The sequence below is a fragment of the Enoplosus armatus genome, chromosome 5 (assembly GCF_043641665.1).
Source record: "Enoplosus armatus isolate fEnoArm2 chromosome 5, fEnoArm2.hap1, whole genome shotgun sequence".
Lineage (NCBI taxonomy): Eukaryota > Metazoa > Chordata > Actinopteri > Centrarchiformes > Enoplosidae > Enoplosus > Enoplosus armatus.
In genome coordinates this window covers 4,385,254-4,413,251 of record NC_092184.1, presented here as the reverse complement: position 1 = coordinate 4,413,251, position 27,998 = coordinate 4,385,254, and the positions used below count along the sequence as shown (strand labels likewise).

Below are 27,998 nucleotides of genomic sequence, written 5' to 3'. Positions count from 1 at the left end.
AGCCATCATGACTGTGGACTGTTCTGGACAGAGTTTAATGAGTCTATCTGGCCCCCATCTTCCTCCTCCTCTGGATGTAAGGGGCCATTGTCCCTGCCCTGCCTGTCTGATCCTGCAGTGTCCCTGGGCACGGCGGGACTTCCGGCCCCAGGCTTCGCCGGGACTCTGGAGGTCCGATGTCCGTTTGACGGAGACAGGCTACGGCCCCTCCCCTTTTCCTGAGCGTCGCTGTCGTTTTTGTAGTCGGCCCTCCTCTCTACCACTGAAGACTTTTTGGTCGCCATCTTCTGTCTTCCCTCCTCTTCCTCCTCGTCTTCCTCTTCATCATCATCGGAGTCGATGCGGTTGAGTCTTTTGCGGACTGGACGATCCTCTTCCGATGACGACTCAGATTCCTCTGATTCTTCCTCATCCTCATCGTCCGTCGAAGGCCGCCGTTTCTTCAGCATCTGAGCGAGCCGTTTGCGTCGCTGCTGCGACAGTATCTCTCTCCTCTTCCCCCTGCCCATCTTCTCCAGGTCCTCCTCTTCTCTGTCTGTCCTCTTTAATCTCCTCCGCTTGTCTCTGTCCTTCTCCCTCTCCAATAGTTTTCTTTTCAGCCGCCTCCCTCTCTCTCTGTCATCCTCCTCGTCCTCTTTGTACCTCCTCCGCTTTTCTGTTGTCCTGTTTCCCCGGAGGTCCTCCTCCTCTCTTCTCCTCATGTGCACTCTCCTTCTCTGGTCATCTTCCTCTTCGTCTTCATAATCGTCCTCCTCATCCGAGTCTCTGGAAGAAGGCGTCACTACAAGAAAAAGAAAGGGGAAGGATGGGTGGAATAAATCTTTGCTGGTACAATGAATGACACATGCTCCTCCCTCCCTTCAGTAATACTGTGGAGGTGCACTTGATATACTAACCTCCTGACAACAAGACAACAAAGGAAAATGTGCATAAGAAAGAAGGAAATTGATCAACTACATCAGTGGCCAATACAGATCCCATCTCCAGTATTTATCAATGTATTGATCGCTAGAGCCCTTCCTCATACTTCAACAACTCTTGAGTGTGCGTGAAGCAGGGTGAAGTCTTGTTACAACTAGTAAATATGCTCTGTAAGTTTAGTAAAAAGCTATTTTCACTTGCCTGAAACATTCAGTTTTTCAAAAATGTGTATATTCAACACAAAAAAGGTACAGGAAGTACCTTTCAAAACAAATTCCATGGTTTGCTCATGTCATATTATACAGCATTTGGTGCATGCGATATTTTGGGGGAGTAGTGTGTCGTATGCTATATCAATTTTAGGCTATATAAATAAAAAGATATATTTACAATTAATCAATATGGAAACTTTGTTCAATAAAACAAAAAAGACAGCAGCTGGAGGTTTCTACTCGCACCTCTCTAAAATCTACTTCTTGACCTGCATGAATTAAAAGTGATGCCAGCGGTGACTGACCATCGCTGTAGTCGCTCGAGAGATGCTCCTTGCGTGGTCTGCCGCGAGGTTTAACCTTGACCCTGTGGGTGGAGGTCCGGGAGTTGTCTGATGACTCGGATGTCTCGCGGTAGTTGACCTGCTGCCGCTGGCCCCGCCTCAGACCCCGCCTTTTTTTGTCAGCGTCGCTGTCAGTCATGTCACTGAACTGATCAGAGTCTGGAGAGAGACAGTGGAAATTTACAAGTCACAATTTTGATAATCGATTAATTATTTTGTCATTTATCAAGACATACCACAAAACATTCTCTGGTTCTCTCTTCTCTCTTTTATATTATTGTAGACTGAATATCTTTGGGTTTTGGATTGTTTGTCAGACAAAACAAGACTTTTTTTTGTTTGTTTGCCTTTGATTGATAGAGAGAGACAGGAAAGGTGGGAGAAAGAAGGGATGACATGACCAGCAAGGGGCTGGAATCAAACCTGGACCACTGCGGTAAGGACTCCGTCTTTGTACATGGGACACCCGCTCTACCAGGTGAGCTACAGGGGGCACCCAAATTGGAATATTTTCTGACATCTTCTTCATTAACCTTCATTCATTAGTTGCAGTATCAAGCAGTCCGGTGAAGTCTTCAGATGTCTTGTTTTGTTCAACCACAAGTCAGAAACCCAAAGATATTCAGTTTACAACAATATATCACAAAGAAAAGATTTCGTTTTTCATCATTGTCACTTGGAAATGCCTGAAACAAATACTCAATTATGAAAACAGTTGGATTAAAGTTTGTTTTTATGATGAAAATATTGATTACATGAGCTGTATCAACAGCAGGTGTCTTAATGAAACTGATTCAAATGTTTCAATGCTGTCATCGTTTTTACTCCATCAACAATTCCGTCTTCCAGTGTGGCAGCTTCTCTCGCTGTGCACTCACTCATTTCTTCATCACTGTCTTCCTCCTCTTCCTCGGAGGAGCGTCTCCGCCGCCGTCTCAGCCGTTTCCTGCCCCTGTGTGGGGTCCTGCTGGGTCTGTGTTTTGGTACCCCTCTCACCGCCCGTCTGGGGCGGGTCCCACTGTCCAAGCTGCCCACGTCGCTGCCCACATCTTCATCTTCCTCCTCATCATCATCTGCCCCTGACGCACCGAAATCCTCATCCTCTGAGCTTTGAGGGGGAAGAAGAAGAAATAAATAAGCTAGATAGAAGCAAATGCTTTTTTAAAGAGAGGACACGGATAGGTAAAGAGAAACACCGAAGGAGGAAAGAAAAGGGAGAGTCTGTGTGACTGTTACCTGTTGCTGAGCATGAACTCGTCCTCACTCTCTGCTGCCGTGCTGTCACTCTCCAGGTCGTTCAGTCGCCGCTTCTTCCTGTTTCTGGCAGAATGAGCGTGGCTTCTGATTGGCCGCTGGCTCTCCTTCCCGTCCTCTGATAGGATAGCGGTGATGTCTTTGCCTTGCCCTGCTCCTATATCAGAATAGCGTAAGAGAACAGAATAATTTGGAGAACGGTCAAAAAGTCCACTCTTCTTCTCCTTGAACTAAATTTAATGTTAAGTTTGGGTTCTCAATCATCTTCATGTGGTGGAAATTGTATCAATATGCTGCATCGCAACTTGTGCAGAACTCTTACTAACAAACTGCTGTTTCCACAGCTGTGCAAGAAGTGGAGAAATGTGCTGAATAAAAGATAATGGGGCAATTTTAACAAATTAAGAAGGTTTTAAGTTCATTTTCCTGCAAGTTAACAGAGACAAAAGACACCATGAATTTAGTGGTGGAAATCACAAATCACTTTGCTGCTTTCAATCATTTCATTACGTTCAGTTATACAAAACTAGCCTTAACACTTAACTCAGCAGCCTATTATTCACGACAGTTATCAGATTATGATTGTTTCAGTGGCTTTCGCTCTTAATATGAGGAAGTAACATACTATGTATCACCAGTGAGGAGCTCCACTGCTAAAAGCTACTGATTCAGTCAGTGACCATGGTGATTCAGAATAGTCAGTCCAGTTTACAGATTCATTGTTAGAGATTTGTGTCGCACATGTACTGAACACCTCTACATGAGGAGGGTGAGTGTTTATTCTAATATTTTTAGATTATAAACCCATGTTTGTATTTTGCATCTGGACAAACCAAACAACTCTCTATTTATTTTCTGTAATTGCTCTTCACCCACTTACGTCTCTTTTAGGCCGTTAATAGCAGGAAGTGTTGTCTAATAACATCAATAATGGCTGCATTCCATTTCGGTGTGTCAATTTCATGACCCTGGTATTGTGCTGGCTTACTGGAATAAATAATTAAAACGAAGCCATCATTAACCAGATACCCAGGTCTTCCAAGGAAGGGATCTCATGAATTTCTTAATCTGAGGTTTCTTCATGTTTTTACTCATGTTCAAATATTATTATGTTAACTGATGTGTTCAGCAACCCTAACACTGAACTGCAAACCTGCTCTGAATATCAGCTGTCTAACCGCCCATTTTTTTAACCTTCACATCATCCACTCACCAGCACAGAGGTCCCCGATGTCCTCCTCTATAGCCTCATCAATGGCATCGTCAAAGTCATCAAACCTGAAACACAGACATACAAAACAGATGTTGATCTTCATCAGTCTGAGGTTTTATGTTTTCAATGTGAGAATTTTTGCTAAATTCCAATTTGCTTGAAAATATGACACACCGTCTGGTCATTTTAACCATTTCATCTCACATTTATAATTAAGGAAATTCATCACACCTTTCATGTGACACTAGAAATTTATAGTTGCAATGCTGACAATAATGGGACTGAAACATGGACCGTCGATTCACGCTTTTCCACGTATCGACAGTTGGTGGCAGCAATGCATAAGGCATAGACATAATGCAAGACAGAAGAAGCCTGCTACCTAATGCAAACATGAATATAAATAATGGAGGTTCCAAATTATTTCAATAAAATTGCTAAAAATGTTTGCAAGAAATTCTGCATTCTGCACACAAAACTTTCGAACACACAGAATGTAACATAACGTTGTAAGAAAACCCCACACAGTACCCTTAATCCCTGCCAGGCCAAACCCACCTGTAGCTGATGTGCTTCCTGGTTCTGGTTGACCTCCTCCCCAGATTTTTGCTCTTTTTGGAATCTTTCTTCTTGGCCGACTTTTCCTCTTCCTCTTCATCTCCCTCCTAAGACAGTCAAGACAATTCTATTTAATGTTGCACTGTAAAATATAAACAATACAAACAATATTTCTTTTACAACAAACAGTCTGGTTTAAGTCTGTTTCACAAGATTAGACTGTGTTCATGCTGTGTTCCATCCAAAGTCCCAGATGGCAGTTCCAACATCTGTGTTTTTCATTGGTCCAACTCAGAAATCTGAGACAAGAAGCATGAACACCTGGGAGATTTGATTTGCAGAATATAAACTGCTGCTTCCCTTGTGACAGCCATTGTAAACGTGAGCAAGCTTCTTTGTTCAAAATGTTAGCAACTCCAAGTGAAACTTCGCATTTAAATGTTATCCTAATAACAACTTACTAGACCAGGGCTCTAATGTATGGTTCTACAATGTTGAAAATTGTGAAAAACTGAAAAATGCCTGACATTAAAACGAATAAAAAAAATAAAACTCATGCACTCGTGTAATCACATTATTCCCCACTTTTGAGCTGAATTGAGTACAAATCTATTTACAGAAACTGACAAGGATTATTATGAACTGTGTGTTAACACTGATGTGGTACAATGAGAAAAAAAAAAAAATCAAACTTGAAGAGGTCACACACGCTATTTGTGATTTACTCACAGGAATGATGTTCTCCACACTGATTCCCACATACACCAGCCGCTCCCTCCTGGACAGACAGGGTCAAAATCCATATCATTATGAATATGAGAGGTTTTTTTTTCAGAAAGCTGATCATAGTGTGTGTGTGTGTGTGTGTGTGTGTGTGTGTGTGTGTGTGTGTGTAAGTTTTTACCTCCTCTCTGCTCTCTCTTTTTTCTTCAGAGCACTGTCCAGATTCTGCAGCTGCTCCTCCAGCTTCTCACACAGCAGCTTCTGAAGGGAGGAAATCAACACAAATCATCACTATCAAATGTTTAAAAATGTCTCTTTTAAAATGTCCTGTTTATTAGGGCTGGGTATCGAACCTCAACACTATATTCGTACCACTGAAATGTGTACGAAGCACCAAGTATTAAAACGTTCAAGTACTAAAAGCTGACACTGAATGTCTGGATCAAATAGTTCAGTTTTAGACTTTTTTTATTTAAGAACATTATTCTTGTGTTTGGACAACATGAAACATTTGAGATAGGTATCTTTGTTAAATGAACATTTCTCAAAGTAAGCTTTTGCTATGTAGGTAAGTAGCGTAGTAAGGTTTTGTATAGATACTGAAACTCAGGTTGTGTTGTACTGTCACTAGCATAGAAAACAATACCCAGCCTTACTTTCAATATCAAAGCAATTAATTGTAAAATTAACCGTTGACTACTTTAAGATATTACTGAACAAAGAGTGGGATTTGAGATTGTATGCTAATCAATAAGTTTTATGTTTGACATCAGATGGAGTTTTACCACCAAAATGTAAATAGGTTTACAGTTTGATAAGAGATAAAAATGTGCTTTGTGTGTGCCTATGTGTCGGTCCTTCTCTCAGTCACAAACATACAGCTTACATGTTGGCAGGGGGGACAGAACCACTCTCCATCTGGAATCAACATGAGCGGCGGCCGCAGACAGGCAGTGTGGTATCCACTATCACAAGAGTCACACAGCAGGATCTGAGGATACACACACAAACATACATACAGTGAAATAACTCATAGTGACAACTCTCTGCATTCACAGCGCCAGCTGGGATATGAACCACAATTCTGCTGCATCAAACTACATACAAACAACTGAGCCTTTAATGGCTTCAATATTTTGCATTTACTTGCGTCTTTAGTATAAATGTGGACCAGTGCGAGAAGTATTACTTGATTAATCAATTCCTCAGTTTTGATACTGATTTATTGTTCAAGCCATTTATCAAGAAAAAGATACCAGATTTTGCTGGTTACAGCTTCTCAAATGTGACAATTTGCTGTATTTCCTCTTCATATTATTGTAAATTAAATGCTGGGCTTCTTTTCATTGTAGGTCAACTTTGGGCTTGGCAATGTGCAATGGGAATATGTCTTTATGTTGACATGTTAACAAAATCAAAAAGAAAAAATTTGATTAAATGATGGTGGACAATATAAATTACTTAGAGTCCTATCTGTGTAATGTGAAATTTCTGAAGAAATCATGACAGCAGGCCACAAAAAGCAGCTTATCCATAAACTACTTTCAGTGCAACATCAAGGGTGTTTACAAAAAAAAACCAAGTGTGATTCAAAGTAAAGTCACTCAAAACCTCAAATTAATTTTGATTTTGAAAATCTCATTAAGTCCAAGAACACTACAGCATTAACAAAGTATATGGACTGTTGAACATTACAAAACCATGGGCATTAATCTGCTGCTCTAATAGCCTCCACTCTTTATGCATGGGGGCATTGTCACGTTGAATCAGGAGAAAGCTTTTCCCAAACTATTGTCTCAAAGCTGGAAATAAACTGTAGTCTTAAATATCATTGTGTGCTGTAGCATTAAGATTTCCCTTAATTCAAACCACAGGGATGTGTCCAAATCATAAAAACCAGCCGCAGACCAATAGTACCCAAATGTATGCGGACAGGGGTGTCCACACAGAACCACGCACACTCCTCTCTCACCAGTTCAGGGTGGTTGGGCAAGCCACAATGACTGCAGGCATCCTCACTGGGAATCTCCTCCGATTTACATGATTCTTCGGAGTCACTTCCTCCTTCGCTCTCCTCATCTCCTCGTTTCCTCCCTCTGTCCTCCAGCTCCCCTCCCTCATTCAGTTTGCGCCTCTTCGAACGAATGTTGGACCATCTGGGGCGCCGATGCCTCCGTTTACCCTGAAAACACAACAGAGAAACAGAAACAGTCAGACAGACAAAAAATAGAGCAAAAAACAGCCCAACTTAATGTGTTCATTCCCACAGGAGACATTTAGAAATGGATTACCCTTTGTTTCCTAATTTGCCCAACGGGTTCTGTTTTTCTGTCTTTCTTTGTAGTCGAGCTCCGCTCCTCTTCATCTTCTTCCTCTTCCTCTTCCTCCTCCTCCTCCTCTTCTTCTTCCCTCGTTCTGGTAGGCAGTGCCTGTTTTCTTTGTGGTTTCTTTCTCTGGCTCTCAGCCACCTTTGAGCTTGGCCTGCAGGTTGGCAAAGCAGATGATCTTCAAGAAAAAAGGTATAGATGGGACTGAATTTATTGTCAAATCAAACCAGGTGTACCTGAGGTTACAATGGACAAAGACAAATACAAAGTTTATTCTCTAATCCACCATTCATGAATTCTATTAAACACATACCTGCAAATCCTTGCAGATCTCCTCAGCGGCCTCCCTTCCTCTTGCACCTCCTGCTCCCTGTCTTTCTCCTCCTCCTTCCCCCCTTTTCCCCTTAACTTGTTTCTCCGGTGGGGAGGAATCTTGATCTTCAACCTGATTCCTTCTTTCTGGAGCTCAGAGGAGGCTTCCTCCAGGGGACCCTGCCTCTCCTCACATCCAAGCCCAGTGTCCTTCACCCTGAACTGGGCTGCCAACCCACCATTGACCCCGTCTCCCTGGTGGTCCTTTTTATCCTGCTGGTCTACTTTTAGAGGTGGAATGGTGCTCCCTGATTCTGCCTCAAACTCCAAAGTACTTTTATTCTTTTCATGGTCATCTTTACTTCCTTCTTCTGCCACAGGGTGCCCGGACACCTCTCTTTTCATCTCCTCCCTCTCGTCCAGGTTATCATATTTCTGTTGATGACTGCTGTGCCCAGTTTTCGTCCCCCTGTCTAACTGCTCCTCTGTCAATTTTTTCCCCTGGTCTTCTGCTGTCTGTCTTTTGGGTTCCTCTGTGGACTGAGACAGAGAAGAAACACAAACAGAATCCACTTTTCTCTCTACAGCTTCAGGGAGTTGATCAGATCTTAAGGATGACAACGGTTGTTTTGCGGCTGTTTCAGCCTCGATCGCTGCATGAGGAGGAAGGGCGGTGACTGCTGCTGTCGTCTCCCCTTCAACAGGTCCCTTCCTTACCAGCACTGACTGCCTGCTCACCTCCCTCTCTTCCTCCACAGCTCTGGAGCCCCGGTGATCTAAACTCGGCCCATTTTGTTCCTGCTGCTGCTCAGCACCGGGGGCTCTGTGACGCTCAGATGGGCTTCGGATGACCCCGACATGACCTACAACGCCAACTTGACCTATGACCCCTATGACTCCATTTTGTCCCTCTTTATGAGGCAGGAGGAGAGGTGCTCGCCCGTTGGTCAGTTCTTGCCTCGATGCAGTGACCACTAGTTGCTGCTGCTGTTGTGAGGCACCTGGACCACCAGGGGGCGCTAATGAGTTAGGCAACTTCCCCTCTCTTCCATGGCTGTCCTTGGTCTGGATCACTGAAGGGTTACAAACAATAATGCTACTGCTGTTACTGTTGTTAAGGTGGTTGGTTTGGTAGCTCTCAGCAAGCTTAAGCTCCCTCTTCTTCAGTGGTATCTTGGCCTGCTGGTTGCTCCTGACGACCGCCCGCTCAGCTTCCTCTTCCTTGTTTGTTTCCTGTTTTGTCACAGTCGCACCTGGTGCCATGACGACCGACACAGCATTTTTGGGGGCATCAGTGTCCCTGGATTCTGATTTGATGATGGTGGTGATCGTGCTCACGCGGTTATCAAAGACAGCCGGTTTGTGGTCTGTCTTCTCTTCTTTAACCTCAGCGTTTTCCTGCTTGACAGGCCTAGTCTGCTCCTGCTTTACCACTGCAAAACAAAAAAGACAAAACAATTATATTCCTAGCAACATCAAACAAGAAAGGGAGAGCTAGGAGCAGATTTGTGTCATAATGAGAATCAAAAATATGTAGTGTAGGTGATCAGGGTGGGAAGTTTGTCTACCAGCCCCTTGAGCTGGGAAACAGCTATCATTAAAAGACCATTTTCTTCTTCTTGTGTCTGGCAAATAAAATAGTGAAAGTAGCTGGTAGTAGTGGATACTTTGGCCACTTTCCCGTCCCTCTTTATCAGTGATGGAAACAGAATTGTAGGGTGTCCAGGCGTTTAAGATGCAGACCATGTAAGCACAACATTTGTAGTTTGAGTCTAAGCTGAGGACCTTGGTTGCATGTCATACCTCTCCCCTCGTTTTTACTGTACACTTTCAAATAAAGCAACAAAAAAACAGCTCAACACATTAGGTGAATCAAGGATGATCAAATTCTATAATCTATCAGATTTTTAATCAAGGTACCTCGTCTTGGGGGTTTCTCTTCGTTTACAGGATCAACCTTCTTACTATCTGTGTGTTCTTCTGTGGTCTTGGAGAGTTCAGGGTTGGTGCTTCCAATGGCCTCATCCCCTAAATTGTCATCACACACACACACACACACACACACACACATTATATTTTCTCTCCATTTTCCAAATTATTATTACTAAAATGTATCCATAAGCTCTCAATCCAAAGCAATATCTAGTCATTCACCCAACATAGCTGCATCTTTCTCTGTGGGGCTGGCGCTCCTGGGTCCAGTCTGGTTCTGGTTCTGGTTCTGGTCCTGGTCCTGGTCCTGGTCCTGATTCTGATTCTGATTCTGATTCTGGCTTGGTTCAACCTGGGCCTTCAGCAGCTCCAGAGCCTCAGCCAGGTCGTTACGTGTCCTACGAAACAACAGGAGAGCAGAATTTGAATAGACTTAGAGCAGAAAGTGGAGAAGTGACATGACACTGCAGCCTATTATCCAGCAGGGAGAAACACTGAAAATAATTGACTACTTTAAACTAGCCTCAAGCCAAGGTTGGCATTTCATTTGCAATGTGAACCTATCCAAAAAAAAACATTTCTGAGAATATAAGATCCAGACTGTACGAACAGAGAAAACAATAATAATAGATGTGATTGCAGCCTGAGACACTGGTGCCACCTGTTGACACACTATGAGAGATATATCCACCAGCTCAACAGTACTACCTGACTATGCACTTCCAGGTGGATCCGTCCAGATCGTCCTGCTCCTCCGTGTACAGCCGGATGTTCTGCTCCTGGTCCAACTGAAGCCAGTACATCAGGCCCTGCCGGTCCCGACCAATAGGCTGCAGACGCATCTTCTCTGGGTCCTCCTCATTAATCGCCATCTTGAACTTCAGGTTGTCATCAAACTGACACTCGCAGAGATACTGAAGGGTAAACAAAATAAATGTGTGGACAGAGGAGGAGGAGGGAGTTGAAGCAGGAAAAGATAAATCAAAGACAAGGTTAACGTGGTTGATTGACTAGAGACGCTTCAGTCTTTTGGATACACTAATTACATTAAGTGAAAACAGGGCATGTCATACTTTGAGGATGCTCGACTTGCACTCCATGGACATCTCCTGGTAGCCCTTCTGTTCCAGCTCCCATGCCCAGGTATTGTTCAACTCCTGGCAAACCTACATGAAACAACGATTAGATATAGTCTGCATACGAGCACAGGTTTTATGTCTCATCACTGATACAGTATGTCTGGTTTAATCTTCTTCCACATGTCTCCTCCTCTTTCAACATTACTCCATCTGTTGATCACAACAGAAATAAGGCTCTACAGTTAGTGGGAAGTCGTTACTCTGTCGTTGCTTCACTTAAATCTCCACAAGGTCAAGAGTTTTATGTACAAATACACTTTTGTTATCGTCCAAACAGGGGCTGTAACTGCATCCAATCTCCACTAACTAACACTTTGCCCTTCCTGCTGCGCTGTGCACTCACATAAGAGAGAAACCTGAGCGCAAACTTGAGATGTGTCTCTGAAGAAGCAGCAAACGAGTGCTCCATCCAGAGAAAGCTGGACTTACTGATGGCTGTACCTCTTCAAGTAAGTCATGTTTACTCATGTCAAGTGCAGTCAGTCTAAATGGAATCTGAAGCCAACCACATCACAAACACACACACACACACACACACACACACACACATACATACATATATAGAGCTCTCACCTTAGCCAGGTATTTTTCCCAGCGGTCAGTAGACACAGACCTCCCCAGTTTTCTGAGCAGCTTCACATGGAGCTCCACAAGGGGCTTAGGAACTGGACAACACACACGATGATTAGAAACATAACACTGTTCATCTTAACTTCTCATAGGAGTCAGTGTCAACACACATTCATCCTACTGAAGAGTGCTTAAGCACAACTTTAAAGCCAGCCACAGGGTTGTTTTTCCTGTAGTTGAACATGATCTCTTGCCTCCCCGTTTATGAGGCTAAAGGGGAAAGATAATTTCTCTTTTGGAGGTCAATTTCAATATTACGTGTGTTACGATATTATTATTGTACAGTTTTAGATTTTAGATAACGATGTGTATAATCTTAAACTGGGTTCAAGATTCAACATAATCCTAAATTCATAAACAAAAACAGGAGTACTGATTGGACTTTTTGCCATTAAAAACAGGTCTGTAACAACAGATAAACAACTTAACAGCAACAAACAAATTCAATCGAAAAACAGGTCCTGCAACTGCTAAATGAATAAAAAGGAAAATCACATTTATGATTCCAGCCATGAATGTAATATGTGTTCATACAGACTCAAATTGGTTATATATTACTGTAATCTTTGGGGGCTTATGAGCCAGTTTATCAGTACAACTTAAATGCCTTGAGATAAGCAATAAAAAGAGACACACACTCAGCGTGTCTGACTGCTTTTAACATTCAACGTGTGTTCTTTTCTAACAGTGTTATTTTTAAAACTATTGCGGCACTGAAAGTATCATCAACATAACTGGTGATGTGCTAGCTTATGAATATTTTATGTTGTTCACTCATTGCTGGGTAAATAGTTGTTCACTATGTCAGCGGTTCTCAAAACTGGGTACCCCGGATCTCACAGCTAAATGTTTAGTTTTCAGTCCATCAGATCAGATGTTCCCTCTTCTTCTTCTTCACTCTACCATGTACAGTGTAGATAGTTCTATATGTAAACAGAGTTGAGTAGAGCAAATGATTTTTGCAGCATAACAATTGGGCTCTAATGTTGGCCAAACTTCAAATCACCTAATGTATCAAAGATAAATGTGTGACTGACACAGAGCCTTATGGAAAACCTAAAAATGAAATGGCAGGGTCATCTTCGAGAAGTTCAGATCCAGCAGCAGCCTTATGATATTGCTTATTCTACGATATTTCATCAATTAGGTTGTGTAATCCAAATTGCTGACAACCAGCTAAGATTAAGGCAAATATCTTATAGTCGTTGTTTAATAAGGTGATCGGTAACCAGTTATCAATAATCAGTGTATCTTTGTGTTGTTTCAGAAGGTTTATAAATCCCTGCTTCATTGAGGATGTTAGGTCACCCTTCTCTGATGACCCTTTAAACTTTGCCAAGAGACACCATCATATGTCGGATGTGAATGTTTTGTAAAACTCTGGTTAGCCAAACTTAAAATAAGATTATGTTCTACTACTCTCACAAGAATTCCAAAATTAATTTCACTGTAAGTCTTTACATCACTCTTGGAAAGTTCTATATTAATATGACGAGATGCCTCAAGAAAAAGCCTACTTCAAGGGTGTTTCTAACAGATATTGATGTACATGTACCTCACCTCTGTTAAAAACTCTGAAAGCAGAAAAGCTATAAACTGCATGATATATTTATCTGAACAGGGGATGGTAACTTAGTGACATTTCATTATAGACTAGATTCACTTTAAACTGCATCAAAACACACCTCTGGAAAAATATTTTTTCTACTTCTTTTTGTAATTCCATCTGTATCTTTTCATTTACCTTTATTTCTTATTGTCTCTATTATATATGTATCTTTTTTTATTGAGGATTTAAGAAATAATTGTTCGTTGTGTCATGATTTGTTTCATCTGTCTTCGGACTATTGTTCAATAATATTGTTATGAGTCAGTTGCCTTCAAAATGAAAGAAAATGTCCCATTGACACTTGCAACTACGTTAATAACTAAAAATTCAACCTTGGAACATAAATTTACAGAAAGAAAAAAATCATATGAAAAAGCCTGAAATGTGGGGTCTGATGTGAGACTTTTATGGAGTCCATGAATTTACAGGAAATTCCAGTTTTCCCTGCTGGTACGGTAAACTGAAATGTTGTACGTGTTCACATTATCAACAGACAGAGTCCCGACAAGGAACACACAGTTAATCATGCTTGACTCGGAAATGTCAGAGAAATATTATAGCTGGCTACAGTATGAATATTAGCTGTTATTTCTAACTTTATTCTATGCTATATAACGTTACGGTATAGAAGCTAAGCAACAAAGCTAACGGTAATTGAAAACTAATATAGCTAGCTAACCAGTAAGACTGGCTGACACGGTGTGCAAAGCTACAAACACGACAGTCTCAAACAACTATATCTGATAAACGACAACGCGGTAAGTTAACTGTAGCGCTACTTTAACTAAAAGTTGACGGAATCCGAGTTGCTAACTAGTTAGCCAGCAGCTACAGTCCCTACTGCGCCTGTGCAGATTTGACAGCGAATCTACCAATGGCAAAAAAATAACATCCACTGTTTTTAGCTAACATCAGTCGTTCACTTTTGACAGCCGTCTTAACAACAGATCGAAGAGGAAAATATAATTGCCGTGAGCACGTGATCAACACATAAACAAAGGGGACATTGATGTCATTCCAGTCCGACTGCCTGTGAGGCAAGGCCGGTGAAAAATTACACCTGACAACACTCCGGAGCTAGCTGGTTGGCTGTGTGTGGTCACTAGGCTGTGCTGCATCATGGCTCCCACACCAAGTTTAGCGTTAACAGATCAATACCAGCCTTGACAACATTATCGACGACCTGTCACTTGACTCCAACTAAAATCTCTCGGGGTACCTTGCCAAATTTTGTACCCCCGTCTGTATCCGTTTCCCCTAACTTTAGCACAAACATACAACATAGTCCAAAGTGTGTGTAATTTGGAGAGGGGCTAGCTTTATGTTAGCGGTCTACGTTTTCTCTCTGTTCAAATGTTTCCTTAGAAACTTGGGACAAAAAATGGTTGTCTTTCAAGGGAAAACTGACTCATAGTCAATAACCGGTAACAAGGCGTAGAAGCTGGCTGACTAAACTCCCGATCTAATGCTGCGCTGCCGGGCCACACACTCAACATTTTTCGTCATCCTCATCATCATCACGATGATGATGGTGATGGTGGTAGTGGTGGACCCCTTCTCCTTCGGCTTCAAGTGTCGCAGCTTTCCACCACTTCTTCGCCCCACTACCACCACTACCTCCGATCTCTCACCTGTCGTTGTGTCCCGCAGATACCTCTCCATCTGCGGGAAAGTCATCTCGGGCAGATCCAGCGCCGCTCCGTATCGCTCCAGGAACGAACAGACCTCCGCGAAGCTCGGGCAGAGCGCCGGGCCGGAGCTTCTCACCACCACCGGAGCAGCCATCTTTCCAGGCGGAGTGAAACTGGAGGGGAGGGCACGCTGCTAGGATGCGACTATGTGCGAATGAAATGAATGGAGAGAGTGAAGCATCTACCGTTGTCAAATTAGACAGTGCATGAGCATACAGCTTCCGGGTAAGATTTTCCAAATAAAACCGGTTTGGGCGTGCATTCTAGATTGGTCAAACAACAAACTACAAGTGAAGGATGTAGATGACCACTTTTAGATTCGTGAACTATTTCAAAACCTCCTTTATTACATTAAACAATGTGATGTTTATATTTTTTTCTTTTTTGTTTCCCTAAGACACACATTTTGCCTTTATTTTAGACATACAATCCTTCCTTTTCCGGTATCATTGTGCATATTTGATGTCAATTGACGCAGCTGCGAGAAGTTGGGAGGCAGAGCGAGAAATGCCCAGAATTCAACGCGATAAATCAACATCAAAAAACAGTTCAAAATGGTTTTGGGTTTTATTACTCAAATGTTTCCAGAGTAAGCGACGTATCGTATAATCACTCTTCATCCGTCTTTCACAAAAAATAGAAACCTAACTCGGGGGTGAACGATGGAACCAATCTGACATTTTGTTTCTCGTGATTTGTTTTTATATACACAGCTTAGTTTTTAAATACATGAAGTTTCAATCAGCCTGTTCTATACCCCCATACCGCTGCATGCTGCGTAGATGGACACGCTGCCCAGGAGGATGCTGCCTTTAGGGACTGTTGGAAATATCTCACAATAGAGGAAGAAATCCTTACTTAAAATTTTACAGGCTAGCTGTTTAGAATGAACCAATTCAAACTAGGGTTGAGAGTTGTCAACATTTTCACATCTTGATTATCACTTAAAAGAAAATCTAGTAAGAACCCTAAGAATTACATAGCACTCAATATCATAAATAGATGAACTATATACACAAAGTTGTTTTTGTTTTATTTTTGTGATGTAGGCTAACATTGAATTTCTACTGATTTGTAACATTTGAACTTTGAATTTACTGTATGTGTCAGAGCTTTATGTGGAGTGGACAATGGTCTAAATCAGCCTGGCTCTTAAATTCTAACACATGAATTATGTCAGCTGAAGTCATCGTTGTCCTGCTGTAGTTGAGACTCATGTCTATACTCAACCAGCCTATCACAGCAGTTATGGTTAGGGCTAACTAGGCATATTTTAGGGTTGGCAACTTGTGCTTGCCCATAGGTTAACTTCATGGAGCTGCTGCCTGTAACTAACATATTTGCCATGGGAAGACAAAGCGTCGGCCATAGACTGTAGAAAAACAGACATTTGGACACAGAGTTTGGACTTTTTAAGATATTTGGGTTTTATCACATTTCTTTGCCAGCTACTGGAGCAAAACCATCAAACTTTGGATTTTTTTTGTGAAACATGGCACAGCCTTTGGAACTGAAGTTGGATGAACAAGCAGTAAGATGTGATCGATGTGATAGGCGGATATACCTGTCATTCAAACAATCTTTCTTCTATATAGATACCCCTCTTTAAGCCCTGATACCCCTTAAATGATCATTTTCAAAGTCACCATCAACACACACTCTCAACAACTCAGGTGAGATAATTTTCTGAAAACATTTTTACAGGTATATTCCTTGAGAAATATATGTGGGGTGTAAACAATGCTAAAGTTGGCCACCACAGTGAATAGCACTGGAACAGGGGTATTTACACCAACAGATGTAGTGATCTTTGTGGGACTGTATTCCCTTAGAGCAATGAATGGTTTTCAATCTTTTAGCCTAATGATCCCTTAAAATTAAGCAATGTCAACTTATTGTGAGCAGTAAAGAGTGTTTCTGTCCCAGATTTTTAAATCCATATTCAGTGATTAACAAGAAAAAAAAAACAAAGATTGTAGAAAAAGATTTTGTGTAGCAGAACTGCCTTTTTCTTCTTTCTTATCATCTCTCAACCTCTCACCCCTGTATCTTCTGACCCGGGGGGGGGGGTCCCAAACCCCATGTTGGGTACCACTGCACCAAATACAAAAACGCAAAGAAATGTTGGATCGCAAACCATCCCACAATAACAGCAACCCAAAACTATTGTTGTTACAAAAAGGACAAAGAGCTGAAATGTAAAGAAATCAGCTTTGCATTTTACATATTTTGTAACAGTAATAGTTTTGGGGACATTTCTTTGCTTTTTTACATTGTGGTAGTATTATAACTTGCTGCCTTCAAATGGATCTCGTGAGGTTTTATTTTAGACACTGGAAGTCGAGTACACAATGTGCTTGCCATTAACATGTTTTTTGTCTTAAAAGCCCCGTTTTTATTCAGCTCACAAAAAGCTGTTTGAGTTGTTTTGGTCATTTTTCCAAAGTAATTATTTCCTGATTTTGAGTAAAAGTAATTATCTTCTTATGGTAATAAACACAACCCTACTTAGAGGCATCAATACTGTGTAGTCAACTTTACTCGACTTCCCAAAGTACAAACTCACGAGCTCCACTTGAAGGCAGCATTACAGCCGGAAAATCAGAGCTGTGGATTTGCACTTGAAGGCATCTGTTTTTAAAGAAGGGCGGAAGGAGTTTTCTGTCTTACAGGAAGAAGACTCCAAACTTGTGTTTGAGGTTTCATCTGTTGAATGTCCCTGTCTGCCACACCGTTTAGCTCCAGTCCTGAAAAACACCTATAAGTTGCCTTTGCTGCAGCCTGGGCTGTGTAATCGCAGCCATGACATTTTAATAGATACATTTCATCCGGAGAAGGTCGGTAGGTAAGTTCAAGTTCATTATTCCGCTTTACAGTAACTTACATTATAATGAGCTAATTCAAGTCATTATTCAGTTACTAGCGGTCGTTTCTTCTCATCCCCGAAAGCAACCGGTCTGTGTGAAGTTGCTGAATAGCTTTTAAGTCAAGTCAACGTTACTTTAAAGGATATTTATGCTTCTTCTTCCCCTAAGACATTCGTTTTCTGATTAGTCACACATCATAGCTAAATAACACAACCTCAAAGTTAACCCACCCTCCAAATCAAGTGATTGTTTTGCTGGAAAAAATAAATGATAAATAATAGTATTAACTAACAAATGCGACACTGCGAAGAAATCCAGCTCCAGCTAAACAAAGGGACCTGATGATGTTGTGGGAAGAAAGTCACGAGTTGTTTTCAGCCTTGGCTTTCTAAATCAGCTGGCATGCATACACTACAAACCTTAACCTCGAAGAAACCACTAGTTGCATCGAAGTGGTGACGACTAAAATGGCGGGTAAATGACTATTCAAAGTTGGTGACCATCAAATAAGAATAACCACCCAAATAAAGTAGTTATGGTTTTTAATAATGTAAACTAGCGTATGCCTACTAATTACAATGATTTATGTTTTGAGCTGAGGTTACATTAAGCAAGATTTAAGCACTATTGGCTATTGAAGCATCCAAGTTTGAGAGGAAAAGGATGCAAGTAAGAAGCTATGAATCAAATGAGGTTATATAAACACATTCAACCAGATTTCCAAGAAATATGTATCAGAAATATTTATATCAAGGCAAAAAATATTATTAGTAATAAATACATCATATATAATAGATAACGTCTGTTATGATTTGGCGCTATATAAATAGAATTGAATTGAAAAATGTCTGGTGAGAAGTTGCACCACCTGTCAGGTTTTTGAAAAGCCTGTATTTTAGGGTTAGGTATAAGAAAGGTTTAAGTCAAGTGGAAAATATCATGTCAAAGGTTACAAGTGTCATGTTGTCAGCAGCCATGATAATGATCATGACCATTAGAATGATAATACATGCGACAAAAGGTAAATATGGAAATGTTTTTGTTGAATAAAAGTGGTACAGACAGAACAAATAATGAAAATTGGCCATTATGGTATTTATATCATTTCACACTGTAAACGTAATACCAATACCAAGTAATGCCTTATTTATTTAGGACGAACTGTGCAAGAGTTGCATTAGGAAGCAGAGCAAGCAAGTTGGGAAACTAACCAGGCACCAGACTGTTACACTTTGTATGTAACAAACATTTGGTTTGGAAAGTAACACACACTGTTTACCTGACACCTTGCTTTGCATTTTACAAATGAAGTTTGCCAGACGAAAAGGCAAAAGGACCTTCAGACAGTGTTGAGGAACATGTCGATATTCTGCACAGAGAAGTAATCTTAATATCTGAAACATGAAAAAAGTGTTTCTTGATTTTCGTGTCTGCAGGTCTTATTTATGTAACAGAAGACGGTAACAGAAGAGCGGTGAGATGGCCATCGCCCATGTGGCTACAGAGTACGTGTTCAGCGATTTTCTGCTGAAGGAGCCGAACCAGACTCGATACCGCAACATCCGCACTGAGCTGGCTGTGGACAAGATGGTGACCTGTGTGGCAGTGGGCCTGCCCCTCCTCCTCATCTCTCTGGCCTTTGCTCAAGAAGTTTCAGTTGGTGAGTGGGGATATGGAGCCAGGACTGGAGACCAGATCTGGTCTAGTTCAGGGCCCCGTTCTTCTTTAGGTGGATAACTGAGTTCCAGATTAGAATGTTGATGGTTTTACTGTCCTTAAGCCCAAAGCTGCAAAAGTGCAGGCGTATTGACAATTAGCTGGTTCATGACCAAGACGTTTTAGAGTGAACCACAAAATGACAAACGGCTTGCTTTCTTTGATTTATAATTAAAGAGTGTTGAAATAATAATGGTTTTAGGATGAAGTGAGGATAAAATGTAGGTTATTGAGATCATTATAATCTGTTGATGGAATTATCACAATTTAATTTCCATAATGAAGCGTTATCTATACTTATACATGATCAATTATACAACAAAAGAAAGATACATAGATACTAAAAAAACATAAACTCAACTAAAATATTCTGACTGTTAAAAGACCAGTGGAGCAAGAACATACGGCATTTAATTTGAAATTAAAATGTGCCATTTGAACACTGAACCTTATTAAATGATTAACTGCAATACTCACTTTACTGAAAATAGTTAATGAAATTAAAGCTGCTGTTTCATAGCAGGCTTATGATTATCAGGGAGGGTTCCCAACACACCTACCTCAAGCAACTGCAATCACATGATCAGCACTATGGAGATAATATCATTCAGAATTAACAAATCAATCCTCAAACTGCTTTCAAAGAACCAAATTAGCTGCATGAGAATAAAACAGATTGTTTTAGCCCGATATCTCTGCAATGTTAATGGCCACAGGACAACGGATATCATGAATTCTAAAGAAAAAAGCTAAATCCGTCATTACATGAGCCTTGAACCTTTTACAGACACTGATTATAATCCTGCCATCATGGGCTTGAGAGCAGTGTCAAACCAATGAACAGCCTGATTTGTTCTTCAGTCTTAAGAGAAGCAGATTAAAATGTTAAAGTAATAAAAATTAGCTGTGCTCCATTACAGCTTATCACTCTCGTTCCTACCACTTACTCTAACACTCGTGTTTTTGTGTGTCGTTTTCTGTCTCTTTGTTTCTCTCAGGTACTCAGATCAGCTGTTTCGCTCCTACTAACTTCTCCTGGAGGCAGGCTGCTTATGTGGATTCATACTGCTGGGCAGCCGTGCATACACACACTCTACCTCTGTGGCTGCACAAGGTACACACACACACACACACACACACACACACACACACACACAGACACACAGACAGGGTTACAGTTGCTGAACCTTGTTGCTTAGAACTTGTCCACACACATACCATGAAGGATAATGCGTTGTAACACACCTTCTGCCAGAACAATAAGGTGTGTTTAGACAGTTCTACTGCTGGAACAGACAGTACTTTAATGAGTCATCATGCCATGCAGTAATAACATAGGTATAAATAAAAGTGAGCATCCTTCTTTTGTGCCGTGCTGCGTGGAAATAATAAGTCTCCAAGAAATTTCAGTTAGTATTTAACAGGATCCACTAGTTTCCTGGACAGGATTTGAGTTACATCATTAGTGTGTTAATCATTAAAATGTGAGTTCTCTTTATGTAGGTGTATTTTACTGAAGTAAGTAGGTACAATGGTAGTTGTGCACAGGCAGCTTTTGTTTTGTGATTTGTAGGTGTGGTGCGTCTCTTTACATTTCTAAATTGATCTTATTGTAGTGACACGAGCAGCACGGTCCTTTTATTCATGCTACTTGTCGCGGGGGGCTGGAGCCGATCCCAGCTGACATTGGGCGAGAGGCAGGGTACACCCTGGACAGGTCGCCAGTTAATCACAGATTGACAGTATTTCTTAACAATACGTGGAAGGTCACTGCAGTTACAGGAACCTTATGAAAAACAGCCTTTGTTCCTCTATTAACCTCCAAAACGTAATTAGACAAGTTATCGTTGTTTCACTTTATGCTTTAAGTTCACCTTGGGTCATTGATGAATTTGATTCAAGAAGTTTATGTTTTTATGATTGGCCCCAGTGTTTTTTATTGTGTTATTGAATAGTTTTATGCAGTGACTCATGTACTCTCTTATATCAACCACTGTGTGAGTAGGAAAGTTATTACTGTCAGTATAATTTGTTGATTAGCATTTTTGTTGGCTCCTATCCTGTCTCTCCAGTTCTTTCCCTACATTCTGTTGCTGGTGGCGGTGCTGATGTACACCCCAGCGCTGTTCTGGAGATTTTCTGTGGCACCCCTCCTGCAGTCGGACCTCAGCTTCATCATGGAGGAGTTGGACCGGTGTTACAACCGTGCTGTCACTCTGGCTAAACGCATGGCCACCTCAGGACTGCTCACCCCAGACGGGTACCGTAGGACACCTGAAATCAAGTCAAACTTGCAGAGGAAATGGGTTGGGGGTTCAGGTTTAGCAAACTGGTTGGCGTTAGGGCAGCATGTGAAATACCCTATGACAATTGTGGGGTCACTTACTGTAGTTGTGTAGTCTGTGTCCCAAAACCAACGTATTACCAGCAATTATTTCTATCTCTGCAGTGAGATTATTTTGTAATTTAGTGGCCAGCTTCTTTTACTTTAAGTACATCCTCAAACCCCACTGTTGTTTGTTTGTTTGTTTGGTGATAGAAGGATTACAACAACTTTGACTTTTTTTCCTGGAATAATTAAGGACTGCTGTTTTGCATATGTTTACTGGACTTTAAAGCTGAGGAGAAGCAGAACCACAGAGTTTAATTTTATTAATTTGTCTATTTTTATGTATCTGTATGTTTTAAGTATAACCAGCTGTGCCAGTATCCATGCCAGCAGCTGTGACACCAATATAACCCTAACCCTGTTCATTGTCAGTTGCATTTTCTGTGCCGCTCCTCACTGTTCAACATTTTAACATGCAAAGTAACTTTACAATACAGATAAGTAGAAGGTTAAGGTTGGGTTCACGTTTAGGTAACAGGAAACAGACACCGGCATGTTTGAGCCACCTTATATAGTGTAGGTGCATCAACATTTAGTTGCTGAATGAAAATTTTCTACATTTTCCTAATCCTAAATGCTATTGTATGTCATGTGATACTTTGGATGGCACTAATCAATTTTATGGTGGGAGGGTACTACTACAACATTTGATTGATAATTTATGTCACATGCAACATTTTATCTAAATGCCATTAAAAAAAAAAACAAAAAGATTAATTTCACTGCTGCATTTTAGCTTTTCAAAAGTACACTCATAAGAGGGTTAGAGGTCAAGACAAGGTGATACATTTGTTAATGCACAGATGTGCACTTCTGAGGAGGATGAAATATTTACTTTTGCCTCATTTTAAAGATACTACATGTAGCATTTTGTAACAGACAGAAGAGGATTTTCCTACTTTATTGCTACTAAATGTCTGGTGATGTCTTTGATCTTGCCATAGTTACTAAGCTCTGTTCACTGTATCACTGTTCTTTCTCTCTCTGATCTTGTATTCTCTTTAACTCTTCTGCCAGCGACCCCACCGAGGGCTGTTTCAATTACCCGCTGGTTGAGAAGTTTCTGATGACCAAGCGTTGCTCGCGGGTGCTGCTGTTTTACTACCTGCTGTGTCGCGGCTTGACTTTTGTCACGCTGGTGTGCGCCTGTGTCTACCTGGCCTACTACCTCCGCCTGGCCTCCTTCACAGACGAGTTTGGCTGTACGCTGCGCGTTGGCCTGCTTGCCTCCGACCCGGGCGTCCCCGACAAGGTGCAGTGTAAGCTCATTGCCGTGGGAGTCTTCTCTTTGCTGAGGTACGCAGTACACCGCTTGGTTATTGTAGAAACATAGTGAGGTGCATTTATTGTGTGGTTCACCTGAAATACATCAGGTGGACACAATACTATGAACACCTGTATAATATAATGTACTCCAAAACATAAGCTGCAATGAAAGTTTTTGTTCAAACTGTGTCTATTTCAGTGTGTAGATCTGAGGTCTTTTCTTTTTTTTTATAATAGTACTGGATGGAAGTACATGGTGTCTCTCTTATTTTGTCCACCTATATAATGGTTCCTGTTTCCACTTAATTCCCCATTTTTTCTAATGTATACCATTATCCACAGAAACTCTATTTTTGTTATTCACTTTACATGTGATTTTGAATAATCATATTCTATGTAGATTTTTTTGTCATTTTGCGTTCATCATGTTGTTCTATAACACGGCCATATTGTAAGATCAAATGCCCCCTCTCTACATGTCAAAATGCAGTCTGTTTGTTTTACTGCTTCCAGCTATGTCAACTTGGTCCTGTTCATTGCACTGATTCCCGTGGTGATCTACGCCTGTCTCCGTCCCCTCTTCTGCCACGGATACGCCCGCTTCCTGGAAACCTACCAATCACTGCCCACCGTGAGCGTCCTGCCAACCCCTGGTGGCCAATGGGACGATCTCTCTCTGTATCTGCTTTTCCTGGAGGAGAACATCAGCGAACTGAAGTCCTACAAATACATCAAGGTGTGTGTTGTGTGTTTGTGCGCCAGTATCCATGGCTATGTCCGAGGTCACTCCCTATTTACTATGTAGTGCACAAACTGTGAGTGAGTTACATGTCACTATAGAATAAACTACTGAGTGTCTGTTGTATGGGGAGTAGTGAATGGGGGAACGAGAGAGTGATTTCGGATGCAGCCCATCTCTGATCAGGTAATGGATCATTCTCGTTATTTCTGTTTATTTTTCTTGATCTTCAGTAGTATTTAAATTGTACTACTGAGCAACCTACTATGTGAAAATCAGATGTGATTAAAGCACAATAAGCAACTAAAACTAAAACAGGAATATACAGCTTTTTTTTTTCTTTGTCCAATTTTGTTATATGTTTTCTGACTTAAGGTGTTGGAGTTGTTGAGGAGACGGGGTGAATGCTCCGGAGAAAATTTTGACCCCTTGGGTCTGCTGCAGACTCTCTGTTTGGTGAAGATGGACAGTGTGGATGGCAATAAACCTGCCGGTGCTGCAGGGAAACAGGATCAGGTAAAAATGAATGCAGCTGACCCTGCCAGCACCCCCACAGCAGCCAACGCCGGAGCAGCTAAGAACAGCTGCAACCGTCCGAACTCAGCAGCAGCTAACGACAGCAAGATGGAAACCGAGATGAAAGGTGAGTACAGAGAGGCGGGACTAGACCAAATTCTATTAGTTTTCATTTGTAGCATTCTATGAAGGATTAAAAATCACATTTCATGCTATTCCAACTATTATCGAACATGATTTTGTACATATTAGCTGACTTGGCTGTAGTTGGTAGGTAACGAATTCGCTGTAATTTATTATTATATAAATTATGATCAGTTCATTCCAGCCATAATGCTACCTTTTATCAGTCTCAGTGCAGACTGATGGTCTGAATTCTGTTTGAAGTTCTAACCATCTTTAGTTTATTAGCTTTTAAACTAGAGAGTTGGACTGCAGATAGAGACATGCACTAATCTTGTGTCTCAGTGTAATTTTACTTTGAGGTTTCAAGGAAATGTGGAGGGAAGGATGAGAAATGAAACTGAGAGTTAGAGGTGGAGTGAAGGGTGGAGGCCTACAAACTACCTCTTCCCAACAAAACCTGTTTCAGGAATACAAACAGGAATGTTTGACAGCACATCATGTTATTAAATTCTGTTTTACTGTCAGTGTTTCACTTCTAGGATTTAAAAAAATTCTACTATCCTAAAAAACGTTTGTTTGTCATTGTCTTGTTTTTAGAAGAGTCGCAATATTAGGTAGCATTTCTTTTTAGTCTTGATGAAAGATCGATATCACTAAAAACGGCCATAAAGTGGAATTTGTACACTTTTACACAGATTAAACGAAATACAGCATGTTAATTAGTGAGATTAGGCAGATTTAGTCACCATTAGACAGTGCCAGGCTCGCTGTTACTTTATGCTAAGCCAAGCTAAGCGACTGTTGGCTACATATTTCCCTAAGGATAGAGGCTATAGCTGTACAGCCCACTGGCACAAACTTGACATTTCGGGCCACATAATTAAACTCAAGTTGACTTAATAAACATGTGCAACAAAACCCCAAATAATAACTCACTAACACGCAAAATGATGTATGTATTTTCAGAGCTCACTCCCTTGCTGCCAGGAAACAGCGACGCAACAGGCAGCAAAAACAGTGAGGGAGGGATTCTCCGGCAGCGTGCGACGTAAAGGACTACTGGCACGGCGATGGAGACGAGGTTTCTTGGGGGGGGAATAACTTTTGTTTGGCACAGTGCTACAGTGCTGAATAAAAGGGGAGGAAATGAGTGTTGTTGAAAGTCTAGACAGTGGAAGGGTTCAGTAGAGTAAAACTCATGTTGGTACAGATTTCAAGAATCATTGAATTTGTCGACCCATTAAGGACTAACAAACTTTTCTTTTTCTTTTTACTGAGTTAATGTTTGAGACACTACACTACAAAAATACAGACAAAGATGCAAGTGTTCTGCCCTATGAATTGAAGGATGTGATGTCAGGTCATCATGAGTGTCAGGATGTGATACATATTGACATGTTTATATAGCCGTCAGGGCTGTGTTGTTGTTTGTTTGAAAAGATTTGCTTGTTTTGACTCACAGCCTGTGTATTTAATTCTAATAGAGAGTGAGTTTGTTTACCTGATTATATATCTGTGACTATTTAAAGTAAAAGCAGCACCGTCAGTATGCAGTAGATGTTTTTGCAGTACATGAGGTTGCTCGCTGCTTAAACAAGCAGGATATTTAGGGTTGAGGGTTTGGGGGAGGGGGTTTTAACAGATTATCATTTGTTCAATAATCCATGTGACAATTCTAACTTCAAATTCAAGTTAGAGCATGAAATTGTCAAGATTGCAGCCATTTGGTGTTCATCATCAAAAGGAGAGGTGATGTATTTATTTGCACTTGTCATTGTGGGAGAATGTACTTTTTATGAGATTGTCAATCACATTTCAAGACAATGTCAAGTTTGTAAAGGGGAATACCACTCAATGAGGAATTCATTCTTCATTATTCTGTTGTCATATTTTGTAGACAGTGATATGACAAGGCAGCTAAAACATGAACCTATTGGTCAAAGATGTCACAGTACGGCTTTAGGTGTTCAGCTCTCTGGTCTATTATAGAGTCATTGATTGGATTATACAAAAAAATAATATGAATTCCTAAATTGTTTGGCATTCGCCCCTAAGAACTGAATGTGCCTCATTTATGTGGACTGGGTAGTTCTCTCATGTGTAGATCTGTTTTACATGTTAAGCTACAGCCAACGGTGGCACAAATGCAGGATGTTTTTGTTTAATGTGACATTTATCTATTTTTCAACAAAAATGGTACAAGGTGTTCATTGCTTGTTCATCTTTAATAAATACATAATTTCTCCAAAATGTCAGTAATTTATAAGAAAATGTTTCATCAGAGGTAATATCCGGTTTTGGGGCTTAAAGTTCAGTCATTTTGTCAGAGTTTTTCAGATGTTTGGATGTCTCAACCTGGAATTAAACTTGCCGTGCTTGCTCGGGAATCTCAGGGATAAAAACATCTCACTACTGCCCGTATATGTGTACTGCACTCAGTGGAACATTTTGCCATGTTGTCATGAAATCGCTGTAGTAAGATCTCCTCTTTACTGTGTTGTATTAACTTTTCTGTTAGTGTTCATATGATGGCTACATGTTATTGGAGTCCCATTCCTGCGCTGGGAAAGAAACTGGTGCTTGTTGTCTTGTCGTTATGAGAAAACCTTTCTAGTGACATTTTTGAAGCTGCTGTTGGTCATGTTTGATATATGATGATGGCTGTTGATAATTACACCTTTTAGGATTGTCTGTGGTCTTAAAAATAAATGCAGTAGACATTACTGTCGAGTTAGATGTTGTCTGATTACTGCATATGGGGTAAAGGTTTGTGTCTGTACTCTAAGGTGGTACTTGTTTTAGTTTACTTTCTTTATGAGGGTGGTTTTGGTCCCAAGATGATGAACAGGAGGTAAATATAAGTAAGATCCTCTGCATTCCCGGGGTAGGTTGATGTTATGCATTAAAAGAAACAAACAAGACAAAACGACAACAAAGCACATATACATGAATAATAAAGATTTATGTGACAGTGATTAAGTCAACCTTTTACAGATTTTAAAGGAAGGTGAGCTCAGTGTAAACAATATGGGGTTACATACCTTTAACATTCCTGTTTAAGACTACAGCATCAATACTGCAACATTTCCCCCGTATTTCTTCCCTGGCCCGTCAGTAGATGGGGTAATGTCCTCACCAGAGACAGCGTCCCCCTCCTGGTGTCAGATGAAGGCAAAGGGATGCTCCTCCACCTGCATGGACACTATGTGTTACTGGGGTGTTAATCTAGCTCAGTTTTATTGTCATGTCATTTCTCTTTCTCACATTCTCCATTTTGTCTCTAAAATATCCACAATACTTTTTCACAGGTGGTATTCTTTCTGTTTTAGCACAAAAAATGCTGTACACGCCACCTGCTGCTGTCCTCCTCTTCTCCCAGTTTCCCTCCTCCACTCTGAACTTAGTGAGACAGAGAGGGCTGGAGGTCAGAGTCCCGCACACAGAGAAGGCAGCGGCTGAAGACAACAACCTGGTTGTTCAGGGCACCAAGGTGGGCCTGGTCTTCCACTCTACC

At 41.0% G+C, this 27,998-nt stretch overlaps 2 protein-coding genes across 2 annotated transcripts; one reads left to right on the top strand and one right to left on the bottom strand.

Moving 5' to 3' along the window:
- Positions 1-5: 5 nt before the first annotated feature.
- rsf1a (remodeling and spacing factor 1a) lies at positions 6-14,968 on the bottom strand. The gene is made up of 18 exons (XM_070906300.1): positions 14,806-14,968; positions 11,509-11,600; positions 10,870-10,962; positions 10,505-10,710; positions 10,019-10,194; positions 9,785-9,892; positions 7,866-9,297; positions 7,517-7,730; positions 7,198-7,407; positions 6,112-6,216; positions 5,407-5,486; positions 5,232-5,280; positions 4,503-4,609; positions 3,945-4,009; positions 2,714-2,888; positions 2,356-2,585; positions 1,439-1,636; positions 6-781 (listed from the first exon to the last, which is right to left on the bottom strand). The coding sequence occupies exons 1-18, from the start codon at positions 14,957-14,959 to the stop codon at positions 6-8; spliced, it is 4,470 nt and encodes a 1,489-aa protein (XP_070762401.1). The 5' UTR covers positions 14,960-14,968.
- Positions 14,969-19,211: 4,243 nt separating this feature from the next.
- Positions 19,212-27,218, top strand: LOC139285200 (pannexin-1-like). The gene is made up of 7 exons (XM_070905702.1): positions 19,212-19,392; positions 20,447-20,562; positions 21,521-21,708; positions 22,855-23,133; positions 23,617-23,839; positions 24,218-24,485; positions 25,451-27,218. The coding sequence occupies exons 1-7, from the start codon at positions 19,212-19,214 to the stop codon at positions 25,534-25,536; spliced, it is 1,341 nt and encodes a 446-aa protein (XP_070761803.1). The 3' UTR covers positions 25,537-27,218.
- The last annotated feature ends 780 nt before the right edge of the window (positions 27,219-27,998 follow it).